The sequence below is a fragment of the Pterocles gutturalis genome, unplaced genomic scaffold, assembly GCF_000699245.1.
Source record: "Pterocles gutturalis isolate BGI_N339 unplaced genomic scaffold, ASM69924v1 scaffold3522, whole genome shotgun sequence".
Taxonomy (NCBI): Eukaryota; Metazoa; Chordata; class Aves; order Pterocliformes; family Pteroclidae; genus Pterocles; species Pterocles gutturalis.
In genome coordinates this window covers 15,968-35,050 of record NW_010112486.1, presented here as the reverse complement: position 1 = coordinate 35,050, position 19,083 = coordinate 15,968, and the positions used below count along the sequence as shown (strand labels likewise).

The 19,083-nt window shown below is 35.5% G+C and overlaps 1 protein-coding gene across 1 annotated transcript; it reads left to right on the top strand.

The window, feature by feature from the left end:
• The first annotated feature begins 2,798 nt into the window (after nucleotides 1-2,798).
• Nucleotides 2,799-17,875, top strand: CCDC152 (coiled-coil domain containing 152). The gene is made up of 8 exons (XM_010074055.1): nucleotides 2,799-2,885; nucleotides 4,911-5,016; nucleotides 12,612-12,680; nucleotides 13,723-13,787; nucleotides 15,297-15,399; nucleotides 16,087-16,214; nucleotides 17,143-17,229; nucleotides 17,753-17,875. The coding sequence occupies exons 1-8, from the start codon at nucleotides 2,799-2,801 to the stop codon at nucleotides 17,873-17,875; spliced, it is 768 nt and encodes a 255-aa protein (XP_010072357.1).
• Nucleotides 17,876-19,083: the final 1,208 nt, after the last annotated feature.

Here is a 19,083-nt window from a genome sequence, read left to right as displayed (position 1 = left end):
CCCTCAGTCCTGCTGCAGCTGGCTGTCCGTGAAATCGGGTGAGGGAATGGGAGTCATCTCACGTGTGGGTGCCATTTGGGTGGTGATCCTTTTGATCTGCAAAGCATGCGTTAACTGTTCTCAAGATCTTCAAAGAGTGAGTAATTAAAGCGAGGTTCAGGTCAGTGCAAGTGTCAGGTGCCTGCCTTAAGGGTGGAGCTCAGAAAAATGTTGAGATTGTTTGAAGTGGCTATTATTGAACAAATGCTACATTCAGTTGAGATAAGCAGTTAAAAATTAATATCTACTCATTTATTTTGGTTATAAATACAGTTTTCACAGTTATATGAAGCAAAATGAAACCTTAAATTCTGAAATCAGATCATCAGCTTCAGTACTTAGGACACTGAGAGAGCATGGGTGGCAAGGAGTTAAAGAGAGATTAAATAAAGGTGTAATGATAGGTAAAGGTTTTATGGCAGTCAGAAATGCATTTTAAAATCTCTAATTTTCCCCCCAGTGAAATAAATATAATTCAAAACAGGGGTGGGAGGCTTAACAAAAATGCCTTTGGAAGACATAACATATATAATAACAACATACACAAAAATAAAAGTGATGAGTTTTCCTGCTCAAAAAATGCAAAATTAATGGTACTACATATTATTTTTAATCTTCTGTTTCAGTGTAGCGGGAGTTTTATTCCCAGTGGCACGGTTGCCTAATGTGGCCAAGTGCTGAGCACATCCTGTCTTCTGAGAGAACAAATGATGCCATGGAATAAGGAAACACAAACAAAACACCACACAACATGGCAGCTCCCTGAACTCCCATCCTCAGTCTAAATTTAGAGGGTGAAACACAGTTTTAAGAGCATGATGAAAAAAAAAAAAAGGGTGATTGACAACTGGATAAGATACTGCCCATGAAAAGGACTGGAAAGATCAAGTCCTGGCAGTCATAGTGTACATTTAGATTATCAACTAGTAGAATGTTAAGATCTATAATTGTTTTACAAAGTTGAATGTCCTGAGTAAATATTTTAAACTCCATTTTAACAAATCATTGCACTGTAATCACAGAAGTCATTAAGATTGCTAACTTTGTAAAAAATCACTAATTCAACTTTGAAGCATTAGTCTTTTGATGTTACATATCTTCTTTAAAATTGTTGATTTAAAGAAAAAAGTTAATTAGCTTTAATTAATTAGTTTTAGTCCCTCTGAGGAAACAGTTGATACAAGAGAAAAATCAGTATTAAGCACACAGATCCAATATCTTTGTCATACTGCTTTGGTGAAGTTACATACATGTAAAGACTTGAATGACTGAGAAAATAACTCAGTTTATCACAGAATCATAGAACCATAGAATGATTTGGGTTGGAAAGGACCTTAAAGATCATCAAGTTCCAACCCCCCTGCCATGGGCAGGGACACCCTCCACTAGACCAGGTTGCTCAAAGCCTCATCCAGCCTGGCCTTGAACACCTCCAGGGATGGGGCATCCACAGCTTCTCTGGGAAACCTCTTCCAGTGTCTCACCACCCTCACAGTGAAAAATTTCTTCCTAATGTCTAGTCTAAATTTACCCTCTTTTAGTTTATAACCGTTACTCCTTGTCCTATCACTATACTCCCTGATAAAGAGTGCCTCCCCATCTCTCCTGTAGGCCCCCTTCAGTTGTGTAAGGTTCCTGTTTAGTAGTTGTTCATTTACATATGCATTTCCTCCTAACTTTGCTGAAAGTACTTCTGTCTGGAAATCCATTCAGTTTCTGGGTAGTGCACACATTCTAACTTATGGTTCATCTCATTGCAATTTTTTGTTATTTGTAAAAAGACAGTTCATACATTACCACATAGAAGTGATGATTTTGTCTCCACTACGTGGTTTATCTGGTATTGGAATTTTTGTTTCATGGAGCCTGATATTCAGAGAGAGCTTCAATATTTTTAGAAACATTCATATTGTGTCTTTCAGATCTATCTTGCAAATGTATGTTGAAGATTATTTAAGTAGAATTTATACTAAAAGGAGGAATTGTGTTAATAATCTGGAATTATATGGGTGGTTTTCAATAAATTTTTTTTTTACTCATATGGTAGGGTTTATGTGCTACATTGTCACATTAATGATATTAATTTTAATTTTTTGTAAGAAAATGTATAAGTAATTTAAACCTGAGTAGATAAGTATTAGAGTATCTACACAGGTAAAAGGTCTAGATCCTGTATTAATATGTGCCTGGTAAAATCTCATTACTTAAGTAACATTTTTTTAAGTTAATCAAATTTATAATTAAATTTCACCTGTTGCCTCTGAAATATACAGAGTAGAGAATGAATAATTTTTTTTAGTTGATTGAATCTCCTGCTCTTTAAAGTGAGGACAGGAAGACCAGTCTGTTTTAGCAGCATATCTAAAATGAAATTGGTCATGTGTTTTAAAAGCATCCTTGTCTGCAGACCACTAATATATTTATGTAAAATTGCATCACTGTGTCTATGGAAATTGATTCAGGTTTACTTTTTAATTGCAGCAAAAAATTCCAAATTCAACTATATTATCTAACAGTTTGATAGATTTTGCTTGGGCTTTCTGACATTCATGGTGTTTCCTAGAAATGCAAGTTCTTAGGTTGGTTGAAGTTTAGCTTCACATGCAAAAATAGTTTTAATTAAAAAAAAATAGTGTTCTTTGTTCTGCTTACATTTGTGCACATGAATTTTTTTGACATAGTGTGAATAAGAAATATATGAATTAATAGATCTATTTTTATGTATGCCATGATCACTGGATTATGTGGTCCAGAAAGAAATGAATCACAGCCATGAAGAAACTATGAAGAAAACCAGTGTGGTGAACCTTGATAAACTTTTAGATAACTTCTCAGAGATAGAAAAGGTAAGTGAAGAAGGTAAAAATGTTGAAACTGCTATTTATAAATATTTTGCGACATTTTAATAAGCTTTTCAAGTGGAAATTTCTTCTCAGTATCAGCTTATTCTTACTGATATGCCTTGTAATACCAACTTTGTTTGGAAAGTGCATTGACTGTATCTCAGGGTGATACGAGTGACTTCTGTGAAGTCTGAGAAGCTTTTGTTTTCTGTGCTAGAATTTTAATGGAGCTGAGGCCAATTTTGGTTTCTCAGGAAAAGTGTGGAAATGTCCGTTTGTATCAGAAGCTGCTTCTGGAGATAACAGTATCACACATCTTTGCTGGACTATCCTTTCAGAATTGTTCCTTGTTCTAGAAAAACGTCATTGACATAGCAGGAGCATCTGTTCTTATATTCCATATGCATTGAGCTCTCTTTATTTCATGTATATGTCAGTTCTTAAAAGATTGATCCACTGAGGAAAATTAGTACTGTATTTCTTGTTAGCCCTGCGTTGGCCACCTCTGGTGGCTGATCCTGATCAGTAAATCCATAGTAGAGATAATATGAAAGGGGCACCTGAAATAAGTTTAGCATTTCTCATGGAAAAAAACAATTCCTACCAAATACCAAAACCATTATACCAATTGCTATTCACACCCATTACTCATATTGGCGCTCAGTGAGGGCATTAACAGCCTCTTATGCAAAGCCATATGTCACATTAAGAACATGGGGTTTCCCTGAGCCCTTTATATTTGATCAGCCTGTCAGCTTCCCAAGAAAGTTGAGGCCCTTGCGCCCATACAGCCTTCCGGCATTCCATATGGGGACTCTACCAAGCAGCCCACTGTATCAGAGGATGATTCAACGAACCTATTCAGGGACTGCACTGACAGCAGCACTGAGTCAAATCCCTTATCAAGTTTATGCAAACCAAGTTTTATTGTATAAAATACAGATTGTGACATCTAAGGTTTAGAGATTGTTGTTGATAGTAGACTGACTTCAAGAACAATATATAGTCAATCTTTAGTTGTTAGTAACTGCTAGCGTATATTGATACTTCATGTGTGTAGAAGAGGTTCTTACCCAATAGGAGTCCCTGTGGGGGAGAAGAAAAGGTTCAGCCCATTAGCTGATCCCAAAAGTTACGATGGAGTCTTCCCTAACTTTCTCTCCTCATCAATCTATTTTTATACTATTTCTTTGTATTTAGGTGGAGCTTGAGTGACTCTAGTCATACATACCTTTATTACTGACTGGTGCAAAATTCTCTTGCTTTGCTCTTAAAGGTATAGTCAGTAAAACAGAGAGCACATGCTCAATGAGGAGTGGTCATGCCTGAGAGTCAGGTAACTTTCGGGATGGAGGTGTGTTTTGGTATTACAATGAACAAAGTTCACCTCAGGATAAAGATTTTGCCACAGTGCTTGGCACAGTGTCTACCATCTTTCTTGTTGGACAGCTGTTACACAGCTTATCATTCCCATCCTTACAGAGGTACAAATAGTCTCAGGGCAGGGTGTGGAACGAGGTTGTTTCACTCCATCCCCCATCAATCCGTTTTGTACCAGGACCAGGATGTGCTGCTGCGAAAACGAGTTCTTTGCATGCCAGCCGCACCTTTGTCCCAGAAGGTAGCAACTGTGTTATACTTTACGATGGAGATTTTTCTTATGATATAATAACTTCTGTTAGGATATAGACATTACCTTAGAGAAACTAATTTCCACCCCATAGTCATTTTCCTACACTGTAGAAAGAACCTTGCTGTGAATTGACCCAGACTGCAGACTACAGAATTGAGAAGAAACCAGTTTATAACTAGTGAAGTAAGTCAGCATTCTTAGTTCTGCAGGATGAACTCTCAATAGCACAGGCTCTCAAGTCTAGCGTCATTCTTCTCTGTAACGGAATTTCCAGAATGGGAAATAATACAGGCTTGTGACTGTAGTGTTGTGAAATTGTTACATTTTATGTTAATTTGAAACTCAAGACTTAAAACTTAGATCAAAAGATATTAAGTTGTTTTCCACTTTTCTAGAAAGTATCAGAAATTAATGAAGCAAATAATGTACTGGTTCTTCAACTGGAAAAATGCAACAGGTTGTTAACACTAAGCCAATCAAAGGAGGAATCAGTAAAAGAAGGTAAGTTATTTTTTAAAAACAGTATGATTTTTTCATATATTCAGAAAGTTCTGAGAAATATCTCCATTATTTTCAGTCCTATAAAATAAAAAAATAAGATAGCAAGGATCTAAGATATTGTATGAAAAACAGTAATGCTTAATCTTGGGTCACGTAATGGAAGCCATCTTATTGGTATAAATCAGATAACTTTAATCCACAAACATATTTTGAGAACTGCATTAAAGTAACTATTTTCCAGTTGATGTTAATATCCATCCACTTTAAGAGATTTTTGAATGTGTGCAGTACATATGAAAGAAAAACTTTCCTTTTGTGTTTTCTTTCATTTTTTTCCTCTTCGTCTTTTTTGACTCTGTTACCTCCAATGAAACAATGTATTGGCAGTGAGAGAGGGAGAGGATTAGATAAGCTTGGTGCACCCGATGGTGTTAACTGTGCTTAGTTGTTCACCTTTCCCTCCCCTACAGGCCTCTTGAGCTTCTAGTGAACTGCCACAGTTTACAATGCCAGCATTTTTAAGCAAACTAACAGTAGTTTTACTTAAAAGTGCTGGCCTGTGATTTGTGTTAATCCATAAACAGCTCAGACGTCTGTGTAGAACAACAGGGTCTACATTTGGGAAAAGTAAGGTCAGCGCTGACAGTATTGTGCCCCAAGCTGAGCTGTTGCATTGGTATCTGTATGACAAATGTTACGTTTCACCTAGTCGCCAGAAACGTTTTGCCCACTGAAAAATGAGCTAGATGCATTCCTGAATGAATATTTTGCCACTATCTGAAAGGTCAAAGCTTGCCTGTAATTGGGGATGGCATGTCAGACTGGTGGGGCCTGTGCTCCGAGATAACATAGAGAATTGTATTAGTCGCTTGTGTGATTTGGTTTGTCTGGGGACAGTCTGATAGCCCAGTTTGGGGTTTGGAATACATTTTCTCTGTACCATGCTGACTGTTCTATTGAAGTTTTAGTATTCCTATTTGAATTTTGCACACTTAAATGAATTCTGTAAGGACCTTGGGTACTGGTGGAATCTCAGTGTCTTGTTCTATCTTCACATCTCCTTAACTTCTATAAGACTGAAGAGCTATCCAAAGTGATTAGACTTATAATCTGTGTGAGGTTTAATCTCTGAAGAGGTCAGATTAAACAACGTGACAGCCCATTTTGTGGTTATAATGTCACTGTCAGGATTTTATCACAGTGACTTTTCCAACTTGGTTATAAGGTGTTAGGAATAGCTTATACTCCTTCAAGGTTGAGTTCGATTAAGCTGATGCCACAGCTGCACTCATGTTACTGTCAGCTTTAATGTGATCCAAAGTTTGGTTGTATTTCTCTTCTTTTGTGTAGCAGATGTCATTATGGTGCTAAATAGTTATGAATGGTAATAACAGTTAATATTGAGATGATTCAATTAAATGGCATTTAATATTTGACAGATGGGAATTTTAAGCCTCTATGTAATAATAAAAATGTTGCCAGCTAAAGGAGGAATTAAAGAGAAAACTATTAAATTTAAGGGTTTTTTTAATTCTATGTCTTTTTAGTTGGGTATTTAAAAAGTGAAATAATACCTAAGTACTTAGCCTAGAATTGTGGTTGCTTATTCTTCTGTAGTTTGCAGAGCTGCTGAAAGGTGCATCTTTTTCCAGAACTTTGGTCTCTGACAGGTCAACTTGCTAAAATTTAGGAAACAGGGTAGGAATAAACTTAGTTTCACGCTGGAGTGAGCTTGCCAGTTGGTTTCACTTAGATCTTCACTGGGACTTAAATAGTTTAGAATGATCGGAAATGAATTGAAAAAGCTATTGAGTGAGTGAGTGAAGTTTGATAACAATCCTAATCTATGCAGTTATAGCAAGAATCTTATTACATAGAATGACAAGTGACAAAAAGGGGAGTAGAAAACCAGTAGCAGTGCATATGGGAGGCATTTTATGTCAACAGTGGTTGGGTCTAGTTGGCTACTTATCAGGAAAGAGATCTTGTCCTTATGGACAGTTCTCTGAAAATATCAGTGATCCAAGAAGTAAACACAATGATAGGCATGATTATGGAAGAAATAGAGAAACAAACATCATGTCCCTGTGAAGCCTGTGATTATCATGTAATGTTCTGGTCCCCACACTTCTAAACGGACATAACAGAACTAGAAAAGGTCGCAAAGAAGGTGGCAAGGTTTGGTATTTTCAGGGAGGAGCAAGGGACAGGGAGCTGGGAACCGATCATGTAACAAGGCCCCCAGAGGTAGAGGCTTCACCAGCTGAAACTCACTCCCACCATACTCATGCAGAGCTGGTGCAGTGAGGGCGGCCAGGGTCAGGCAAAAGTCCACGTTACCAAACAAGTACATAGTGACGGAGCAGGTCCAAGGTCAAGATGGGAGGCTGAGTCAGGATCAGGTCCAGAAATGGTAACAAGGGCCAGACATGGTCTGGTGATCACTAGCATGTCCATAGTGAGGAGGCAGGTCTGAAATCAAGCCAGGAAGTCACTCCCCAGATCATGACCCGCATCTAGATGTACAGGGTATGTGGCTGCAACACAGCTGCAGCATGGCTCAAGGTAGGCTGAGGGCAAAAGCCTCAGCCTAAAAGCAGCTCCCAAGGGAAGGAGGGGCAGCCATTTCTGAGTTTTCTTCCAGCATTCTTCAAACAGCTTTTTTTCAAGGTCACCAGCTGTACTGTTTCTAAGTTGACCTTGAGCCCAACCGAACACCCAGGAGGTGGGTGCGGGAGAAAGCACTTAGGGCCCTCACAGGTTTGGTCACAATTTTGGAACATCTGAAGAAAGATTTAAGTTGACTGTAAACTTTTCAGCCTAAAGAGAAAGAATAAAGGTGATATGACTCATAGCTGTAAAATTATGAATGGCATAGAGAAAGTGACTAGGGAATGAGTATTCACTGTTTAGTGTAATAAGAGAACTAGATGGAAATCAAACTTGTTAATTGATTTAAAACAAACAAAAGGAGGAAGTTTTCCATATGTTACAAAATAAAGTTGTTAAATCAATTCCACAGAAGCGTGTGGATAACAGAAGTATAGATTAGTCCTAGAAAAACTCATGTAACAAAACTTTAAACATTTGTTAAACACAAAGGTAGTATCTCTCACTCAGGTCTCCCTTATTTTTGTGTTTTGGAAGCTGAGAGGACACACTAGGGGTGAGGTTTACCCAGCTTTTTTTTTGTTGTTCTTTCTTGGAGTATCTTCTACTGGGTATTGTGAAGCAGGATAGAGAACTGGATGAAACTTTGGTCTGACTCCTTAGAGCCATTTGTTTCTCTATTAAGCACAAAAGACAATGCAGGACAGTCATTCAGAAGCAAATCAAGAGGCTTAATTATTGTCAAAAAACAGAGAGAAATGGATTTATACAAAATAGATTTTTTTTAAAAGGAAATGAATAGATGGACAAAAAGAAGAAATTATTCTTACCAGAAAACCTATAGGATAAAAGCAGAGAAAGTGAAAGAGACAACTCAGGAAATCAGAGCAGCTGGGATGACTCCAGCAAGGACTGTGGAAGCAGAATGGACTGAAAACAGATGGAAGTCAGAAGAGAGATTCTAGCTTTGTAAATAGTAGTGCCTCACTTTGATGAGACAACAGTGAAATGATTTGAGGAGATAGTTATGCTGATATAACTGAAGAGAATGACCTCTGGAGCTGTTTTTTTTGTTTTTGTTTTGACATGATGGGAAAAAAATGTGGCTGGCAGAAGTCCAAGTAAAAATACCACAGCAATCAGTGTGAAATATGAACTAAAGTTTTAGCATCAGGGATAGTCAGGAAAAAGCAATTCTCAATAACATTGAAGTCAGTAGTTGTACAAATTAGTAGGGATATAGACATGAGGCAGAACTGTTGGAAAGCAAGCATTCTGGTCAATAAGTAAGAATGACTGCAGAGCTGTTAGTAGCAGTAATGAAAAAAGTGAAAAGGAGGAACTTGGAACAACATGGGACATCCAAGAGGTGGTTCTGAAAGCTACTTGATGATAAGGAAGTAAAAAATAAATGAGAGATGCCAAGGGGATAGAATGTATTTAGAAATTAAGACAGTTATCATGGCTGTTCTGTTAGGTTAACGTGCTTACCAATAAGATAAACACTTGAAGTATCATGGCATGAAGTGCTTATAAGTTTATATTTTTGAACTGTATGGTGATCAGAAAGCAGACTTTCACAGAACATCTTGGTCAGCAAATTGCTATAATCTGCAGCGGATGCTGTCAGAGGAACCTTCAGGTAAACAGTTACCGTCTTACCAGAGATCAGCAGTGACTGTAACATTAAAAGTATTTCAAAAGGATATTACCATTGATGGAGTGATTATGAATTTTAATAAGTATATAATGTTTCTAAAGCACTTTGATTTTTCTTTTTGAAATGGATCAAAATGGTATTTGCACCTTTATCAAATTCACCTGCAACACTGACCCTTCAGAGGGGGTAATAGCATACTGTGTATTCAGAGTCAGAGCACTAAGTGTTGTGACTAAAGTTCAATTATTTGAAAAACCTTTGTGAAAGTCAAAGCACTGTGGGATTTGAAAAAACACCCTTTGTGAAAGTCAAAGCACTGTGGGATTTGAAAAAACACTCTATTATTGATGGGGTTATAGAGGGATCTGTGCAGAAATGAAGATGCAAGGGACCAAATGTAGCATTGATGATTCTATTCTGACTCTGGCTATAATTATCCTAACAGACTGTAGTTGTGAAACTGGCTTTTATGCAGTGATATTGCCAACTGTGGCTTAGAAAAAAAGATTTCTCCTCGCCTTATGTCCCAGGGTGCTTCCCAGAACCCAGCTCAGCCACATTTCCTGCAAGTATCATTTGAAGAGTTGGTCCAAAGACAACTGGGATGCTGCATCAATTCCTTGATGATCAAGGTCAACACACAATCTTAATGTATGTACATTCTCAAGTTGAAGAGCATTCTTAAATTCATCCTATTACAAATTTAACACAAAAGCAAGTGCATTTATAGGATAGGTAAGCAACTCAGCTTTAGAATGTAAGGCTTTTCAGTAGACCACAAAGCAATTCACAGAACATCTAAGGAAAAAAAACATGAGAGACCACATGCTGGTGAATGGTTAACATGTGATTCCAAATAAATATATTGCTTACAGCAGTGGAGCAGAGAGAAAGAACGCTATGGATGGAAAGGCTGTTCCACCTACCCTGAAGGCTTTGTGGCTACTAGTGGTGGTGGGATGGAGGAAATGGAATTTTATCCTGGCTGAAGAACTTGTTAGTATGAGAAACAGAAATAAATAGGAATTTCATTTCATGCCCCAAGAAATCTCCAGTAAGTACAAGTGAGAACCTGGGTGCTTCATGATATCCTTGATTGCCAGAAGTCTTTCTCTAGAACTGTTTAAGGTAAAAGAAGACTGGGAATTCTGAAGGAAATGCAAAGGAAGAAAGGAAACTTCTAAAACTCAAGGGAGAGAGGAAAGTAAAACACTTGATCCAAATATAAGGTGGGAAAAGATGAGGAACTGGGCAGGTGTATACATGTTCTGAAAGGTCATAAATGAGCTTTGGTTTGTCTTGATACGTTCTTTGCTAAACAAAGATGAGATTCAGGACCACAGTTTTTGTTTAGTGTGTATCATTGCAGATGCACTTAAGACCCAAGTCTAACTTTCTTGTTTTCTGCTCTTAATCATTTTCTGTGGTGAGTAAATGGGCTCTTCTGGTGCAGGCTACTGTTCTGAACTAAAATCTACTGTAGCTTATAAAAAGAAAGCAATCACATTATTGTTGATGGAATACTTAAGGTAGCTCTGTTTAGCATCTTCAGGATTGCATATTTGTTGATTTAGTATTTCAAATGTGTTTAAGGAAAAAGTGGTTGATGTAATTGCCCTATTAAAGAAAAGCCAATAGCTTCAGTTATAAATGCAGATGGAAGAAACTGCAATAAATTATAGATGTTAAAAATGGAAAAAGAGCACTTGGACTGTTCAGTCTTTCTGCATGTAGGGAATATTCTTTACAGGGATGGAACCACACAGAATCTAGAACAGATACTATGCCAGTGATCCACAAAGCTGCAACCATTTGGCAAAAGTTTGCTTTTTCTTCCTTAATATAGGCAAGCAGAACTTGTGGGTTCCCAGTATTTTTTCCAGTCATAACTGTAATTACATAAGGGATTTGCCAAGATATGTTGTTTAAAGATAAGAAACATAAGCAGGTATTCTTGGGCCTGGGCAAAAGGGTGGCTTGCACTTAAATAGCTGTGATTCATTGTAAGACTAGCTGCTGTCCTGTTGTTTATTCAAATGCATAGATGTCTTTCCAAAATGTGCATGAATTAAAAACATTTGGGTTTACTTGCATACATGTTCAAATGGGAGAAAATTTATAGTAGAACTAGTTGGTACAAATGGGCATGCTAACCTAGTGCTTCAAACTTTGAATAGAATTTTTCCACAAATGCTTTTGATCCAGTATGGGAACTGAGGGCAGGAAATGTTTTTGTGCTGTTCGTGCTCCCTCTACTGTTTTTTTGGAAGCATGGAATGGGAAAATACAGCTGGCTAACGTACTTGGATGCATGAAAGTTGATTTGGTGGAAGAACAGACTAGAGGTCAAAAAGACTGAGTGGAAAACTGAATCTCTGAGCTCGGATCTTAATTTGCCTTCCTGACTCCGTTTTTTGTAATGTAGTCTTTAATTATATGATCTACAATTTCAATAAAGTGTTGGTCTTATGAGATGAGTAACTGTTATTTAGTGTACTTTATCTGTTGTGGAAATTAAAAGCCACTTAAGAAATGCAGTGGTACTCTGAAAATAGAAAGAAAAGTTTTAAGAGCCAGCAACCTCAGTTTTAGTGACCCCAGTCTTCCCAGTCTTTGAATGTTTTGTAACTTTACTGATAAGGTTACAAGGAACAGAAGGGATAAAAATAGTATTTAATGAAAACCAACCATTATATTACAGGCAGTCCACAGAGTGTTCAAATGTTGAAAATACAATTTTAAAAAATAAAATTAAGAAATGCACATATGTAAACTGATAACAAGTTGCATGTATATACATACACATAACTATTTTGTTCAAAATTAGATAATGGGTATTTAGTACAATAATCTGAATCTCTTATGTTGAGCCACAAGATGAAGGTTAGTATGCACTAAAAAGGGGTGAGAAACTGCAATAAGTGGAAAGTGTTGGTCTTGTTAAAAAGAATCTTGTCAAAAATACTGTCAGGAAAGTAAGCCTCACTTTCATTAATTACATCAAATTGCTGGAATGCTGATATGGAAAACTTGTATTATTGCCCAGAAAACAGTAACATCCTTGTTTTCTGCCTAGAAACAAAAAGTAAGTTTTATGAAATTGTTTCTATTGCTTGATAAAACTGGTTTTAGTCTATCATCAAACTAAAAGCTAAAAATAAGCAGTAACCATGTAATCCAGATTATTTCTATGGTTGGTAAGAAGACTTAGACTAATATTTAATCAAGATTATTTAAAAATGTTTGATAAAAGTTTATAAACAAAATATAAAATTAAAATGGTGATGAAATTATTCAAAAATACTGGATTTTTCATTTGTTCTAGAATGTTCTGCTCTACAGAATGTGATAAAGGGTCTAACACAAACCATTGAAAATCAGTGTAATGTGAAAGGTAAAGCAAAAATATTCTTATATATACTGTTCTTATATATACTGCACTGTAATACAGAATGAGCAGGCATTTATTTTTTTTATAATATTTACTTTTTTTTAAAAGAGAAACTCACTAGCAGCCAAACAGAAAGGAAAAAATTATACCTAAAATCGATCTTGTGCAGATTTTAGTGGTCTGTATGCTTAATGAATGTCTGTTGCTATTATCGCCCATGTAAAAGAAGTTCTGCCTCAGTGGGGTTTTTTTTTAATCAATAGTTGGACTGTATTTCAGCATAGCACAAGCAATTTTACAAAAAGTGAGAAAGAATCATTCAGCTGTTGGACTATAGTCTATTGAAGTGTTTATGAATAGTTTTTATCACTTTGTTAAACCAGAGAGTTTTAATCCTCAGTGTGATTATATTGAAATTTAGCTATTATCTATAAATACTTGACAATTACTCATTGCTATTTTAAAATAGAATATATAAATATTTGCTATATCTTTATACCATAGTTTAGCTGTACACCATGTAGTTAATTTTATACCCATTATGTGTTCAAGTCTTATTAGCAAAAAATATTAATAAACCTCTAAAAATTTTAAGTATATGGCTGCCTTTAATACTCAAAATGACCATTATTTGCTTTTTCTAAATTCTGTTTTTGAGATACTACTTTGTGGTTTTTGGGAAACAAGTATTTAAACAAAGTTGTTTCTTCCAATTCAAAACTGTTGTAGCCATGATAATAATCTTTTATTTTCTGAGCCAAAGAACTTTGTATCTAGATTTTCTTGAATGCATCAGTTTTCAGAAGGCTAAAGACAGTTCAAATAGTAATACCAGGCAAATATTGTTAAACTATAATTTTTCTTGTTAAACAAATGGAGACTGAGATTATGTAGTTCTGTAAATGATTATTATAGTGTCTACAAAAAGATTTCTTAAAGTGCAGACAAGTCAAAAAATGAAAGTAATGTCCTTATTCTGCTTTCATGATAATAATACTGTCAAAATGTAATTGTTAGTGTATCATACAGTTTTTTATTTATGTAGATGAAAATGATAGACTGAAAGGTACCATTCACATCTTGGAAGAGAAATTAAAGGCTTGTGAACAGGTACATCACAACTGATCGTTCTTTACGTAGAGGAATAATATTTTATCTCTATTGTAGCAGTTCATGTATCTTTATATTCTTGGGTTTTCTCCTGATACCATTATTGTAGCACTTTCCCTAACATTTATCATGTGTAAAAAGAGAAGAGTTGTTCTCATGACAGTATCCATATGAAAATGTGTTGGAGGGTCTAAGAGGTCAAAACTATTAAGTACACAGAACTCTGGTTCAATGTAAGATGCACTTATTTTCTTTGGCTGTATTTAGCTTTAAATTCACCTTTACATTCTAAAATTTATAATCCCTTGCATTAAAATACATTTTTGTGTGGAAATAAGGTTTTGATATTCACAATGCCTGCTGTACTACCAGAGAATAAACTGTCTGAATTGTGTTTATAGTTTCTCTGGGAGTAAATACTACAAAGATAGTAGCTCTCTACTTTTTATATATGCCTCATAATAAATTCACTTTACCATGTTTCTACTTTTTATCTACTCCACTCATTTTTGGAAAGGAGGCAACACCAGCAGGGCTAGTCACAAGTTGTGTTTGTTGTCTGTGCTAAGATTGCAGATCTGTTACCTGTATAGGATTAGGAATCTCACTGCTGGTTTTCTTTGTTTGTCTTTCTACTAACTATGAGCAAAAATTAAATTTTTTTATACCAATAGAGCTGTTATCTTGACAGTTTGAGAATAAAATAAGTAATGCCTTCTGAAAGATATGAGAAAACCATGATTCTGTGCATGTATGGGCATGGTGGAACTTCCTCGTTGTTCTGCAAGGCATTTACTTGACTGTGTCCATATAGACTACTACCACTAATCAGTAACTGGCTTTGTGAGTGCCTCTGAGCATTGCTCTGGTGGGTGGATACCTAACTTGTCAGAAGACTCCTACAAGAGCTTTGAAGTAAGCTCCTCTACATTGGTAGCCACAGCCAATTCCTTGATAATTCTGGAGTAGTCATTGCACAAAACTTAAAACAGATATGCCCAAACTCTTCACTTGAGTATCAGTGCCACCAGTATCACTTACTGCTGATACCGCTGTTGTTTCTACTGCTGCCAGTGTGAAGTTGAGGAATCCTTGGTATAAGCAATGTTAAGAAAACTCATACTTTAAATACCATTTTTATTATACGATCTTACAGTCAAAAATCCACAAAAGTAAAACTGTAGTCACTTAATTAACTGCAGCATTGTATCAGATCCTGGATTGGGGAAAGGAATATTACCTCTCCATTTGCCTGTTCTCCTAATTAGTACAGTTTCTAATTTTATATTAACCGATAGCTGTAGTAAAATGAAGTCTGGTACATTTTTCATCTTTGGACTTCAGACAGATTGTATTAAGAAGTAATTCAGCCTTTTGAATTTACTAGATCAAGGATAAAACAAGTACTGAATTATAGAGTACCATGTGTTTTTACATGAATGTTGTGCTTTGCAGAAGGCTAAGAGCAGAGAAACCTCAAGATTCTTATGAAGCTTTTTACATTTGCAGGAATATAAAGGTCAGATTGAGAAACTCATGGTAGAAATTAAAAACAAAGACGAAGACCACAAATTAGAAATAACACAACTGAATTGTGATATAAGAAAAAAAAGTAAGTTCTCTGAAGATTGAATGCACTGGGTAAAACGTGTTGTAACCTGTCGGAGCTATACTTCACCTAGGATAAGTACAAGGTCCACTTCTTAGTGGGAACACATGAAACCTAGAAGAGGGCAGTGTTTAATTGATTTATCTTTGGTCAAGAGAGTAGACAGTAGCAATGAGGCAACACTATAGCAAAACAGGATAAGAAGAAATTCCCAAACAGGTGAACAGATGCTGGGGACTTGGACCTCAAAATCTGAAGGATAAAATTTTGGGTTAAGTGTTGACTGGAAAATTGCTTTGTACTATAAGCTAGACTGCTGTTAGAGTGTTTTAGCTACGCTCAGGACAGTAGGAGATTATTTTCACCAATAAATAATACCTGCAATGAGAAAAAACTGATTTAAATATTATTTTTTTCCATTATTGGCACAGCCTTGAAGGGTAGGATTTTTTTGGTCATCCACGTAGCTGAAAAGAGCCAGACAAACTCTTTGTAAAATGTGATGCTTCTTTAAAGCAACTCCATCTTAGTGCAATGGGACAGGGTAGTTTTCACATAGTTTTAGAGCAAGTTTATTACTTGAATTAAATTGTTTTCATGTGAAATAAAGTTTTAATATTTGGGAAATTACATTATTTCTCCATGTAACATCTTCTATAATCATCCTATTTGGTGTTACTGTTTCACTAGTTGAAGTAAAAGAAGTGGAGTACAGAGAACAGAGAGAGAAAAAAGAACTGGAAATATTAGAGCTCACTAGACAGTTGAAAATTCAAAATGAAGAGAAGCAGAATGAAATAATTAAACTGCAGATAGAGGTATGCAATACAAAGCTGAGTTAAAGATCAGCTGGGCATTGGGTAAACTTACGTAGTGACTGTGTAGTGAAAAATGTTCATTAGTACTTAACAAAGTAGTATGACGGAATCTAAGAACCTTCAAAAATTATTGTCTCGACAAAGATCAGTGGTGTATGCTCCCTTCCATAATGGTATCTGAGTTGCTTCTGCTCAGGAATTGAGTTCTACCTACTGCATAGGGATACTGAAGTTTGTTGTGTTCTTGTTTTAAATTATTTTGAAAATTTTGATAGTTTTTGAGCTATAAAAAAATAAATAATGTTTTCTGCTTATTTTTATTCTTTCTAATTTCTGAATGCTGGGAAGATACTCTCTTTTATAAAGTTCCAAGAATTTAAGCACTTCTAATCCTGCAGAGATTTGAGTCACAGAATTCAACGTGTATGTCATGGCTCAGGTTTTAAGCCACTTTGATTACAGAAATAATTAAGGAAATACTTCAAACCTTTCACATATCAAAAAAAAAAAAAAGGTGTGAAAGTGCTTGGGCTGAGTTATCCTTGGAATGTGTGGGAATGGTTTTTAACATCAATTGTATGGTTCTATGATCTGCATTTTCTCCTCCTTCACATGCAGCTGTGGAGCATTCAAATTTGTTTTTACTAGTTGTTTTGTATGTCTACATGTATTTGGTTTATCATATTTGTACTGTTTACTTTTTGCAATATTTTGAGCCATTTTTTTAAGAAACATAGCTGGTAGTTGCATTCTTTTAAAATAAACTTAAGTAGCTTCATTGTCCTAGGATTACATAGTTGGTAAGATTGCTGTTACTACTTTCAGGTATGAAATCCAATTTTAAAGAAGTGAAACTTACACTTGTATTATTTAACATACTTTTTTTCCTGTTGGTTCTTAATGTTTTGTCTTTTCCTGATTCTTTCAGTTTAATGCTAAATTAGCAAGAGTTCAGAACAAAACAACAAAATCATTTTCAGATGCTTCCGTCTTGCCACAAAGTATCTATAGAAGGGTACGTGCTTTAATAGCCTGTAGTCTGCAGATACTAAATATTATTATAGCCTATTTCAAACAACAGTTCCCTGGGGTTTTAATGTGTTTGTTCTGTAACAAAACCTGGGGGGAGGGGTGGGTCATGCCTTATAGGGCCATCTTACTCTCCCAAACATCCCTCCCACCTCTAGACAACTAATTTCATGTGTCTTTGCACTGATGTTGATACAGGTAGGATTTGACAACAAAAGCCCACATGTGAAGTAGTTTTACTTCAGCATTTGTTAACCTGGGAACTTAAGATAGAAGTTACATAAATGACTGTGATATAAATTATCTATGTGCATCGCTGTTTTATAGGCTTCGGACTTCGGGATGTCACAAAAAATAGGATGGTGGGAAAGTCATCTTTGTAATTTTGTGATAAAAAATACTGAGAAAAATGCTCTTGTTAGAATATTTCTCATTAGCAATAGCATATTGTACTGTTAAATAATTTTATATGATGTTTAACAATTAAGCCTCTGCTTGCATTTTTACAGAAGCTGCAGCATCTCCAAGAGGAGAAAAACAAGGAAATTGAAATTCTCCGAAACACCATAAAAGACTTAGAGCAACGTCTTAAAAAAGGCCAGGACTTGCACCTCAAACGGAAGCGATTTTGAGTAAAGTAGTACATACAAAGAGAAATAGAAACAGTGTCTTTCAAACTGTGCACCTGAAATTAAAAACAAAATATGAAGAAATACGGAATATTTTTTTATTGAAAACACTCTCGTCCAATATTCCAAAGGCATGCATTCTGTGTATATTCAGTACTACTTTCTTGCTAATCAGCATTCACAATAAAAAGATTCAGGTTTTGTAGGAGTAATAATTTCCCTATTAAACCATCATTAATTATGGTGTACACTTTCAAAGCAGTTTTCCATTATTCAATGTTCTTTTCTTCATCCATGAATCCTTCGAAAAACTGTATTTTTCCTTTAACTCAGTTAATCAAAGATTAGGAATGCTAAGCTACAGATAGAGAAGTTATACAAGTTTAAGTGGTATATTACCTTACTAATCAATACAGATTTATCAGATTCAGCACTGTTATAAATGAAGATAAACATTAAACCAAGATTAAATTTGTTCTGCCCCTCCCTCAGTATTGATACTGATTCTGCATTAAGACTTGTTAACACTGCTTATCACTTTAGGCATGATCTTACTGATTCAGCGGGATTTTACAAGCTGTAGTAGTATATATTAATGGACCCTGATACCATATCTATGCCATAAAAGTTAAGCATATAAATTGGTTACTTTAAAATAATGCAATTACTGCTTATAATCTTACATTTGAGATAAAAAGTTATTTTGGCACGTTGCTTAGGAATAAGCTTTTCTTGTACATAATTTGTATCTCTAGGTTAAGAAGAAATCCCCAAAACTTTTTAATATATTGCATCTTTTTAATAAAAGATGATTAAAATATCTCTTTTGGTTATCTTCTATTCTTGATTGCAAAACATCAGACAAGGAGCCCCTAGGTCATAGTTTATGCTCCTGTCCTCACAAATGCAAGCAGAATGTTAGAAGAGAAACAAGAAAGACAAATTAACCAAGAATGCAGACACCTTCCCAGTGCAACTGAAAAACAAACTACAGGTCAACTGAATTCCTTTAAATTAAAAAGTTTTTTCACTGATGGAATTTGACAGGTATTGTGTAATTCTGAGCACCGCTCTAAAAGTCTACTTCTTTGCAATATTTTAACTGCACGTACCTGTCTTAGTGTAATTTTTAATTGTGGGTAGGAAAAACACTTAAATCTTAAATAATTTTTCCACTCTTGCAACTATCTGAATATAGGTAGTGAGACTCC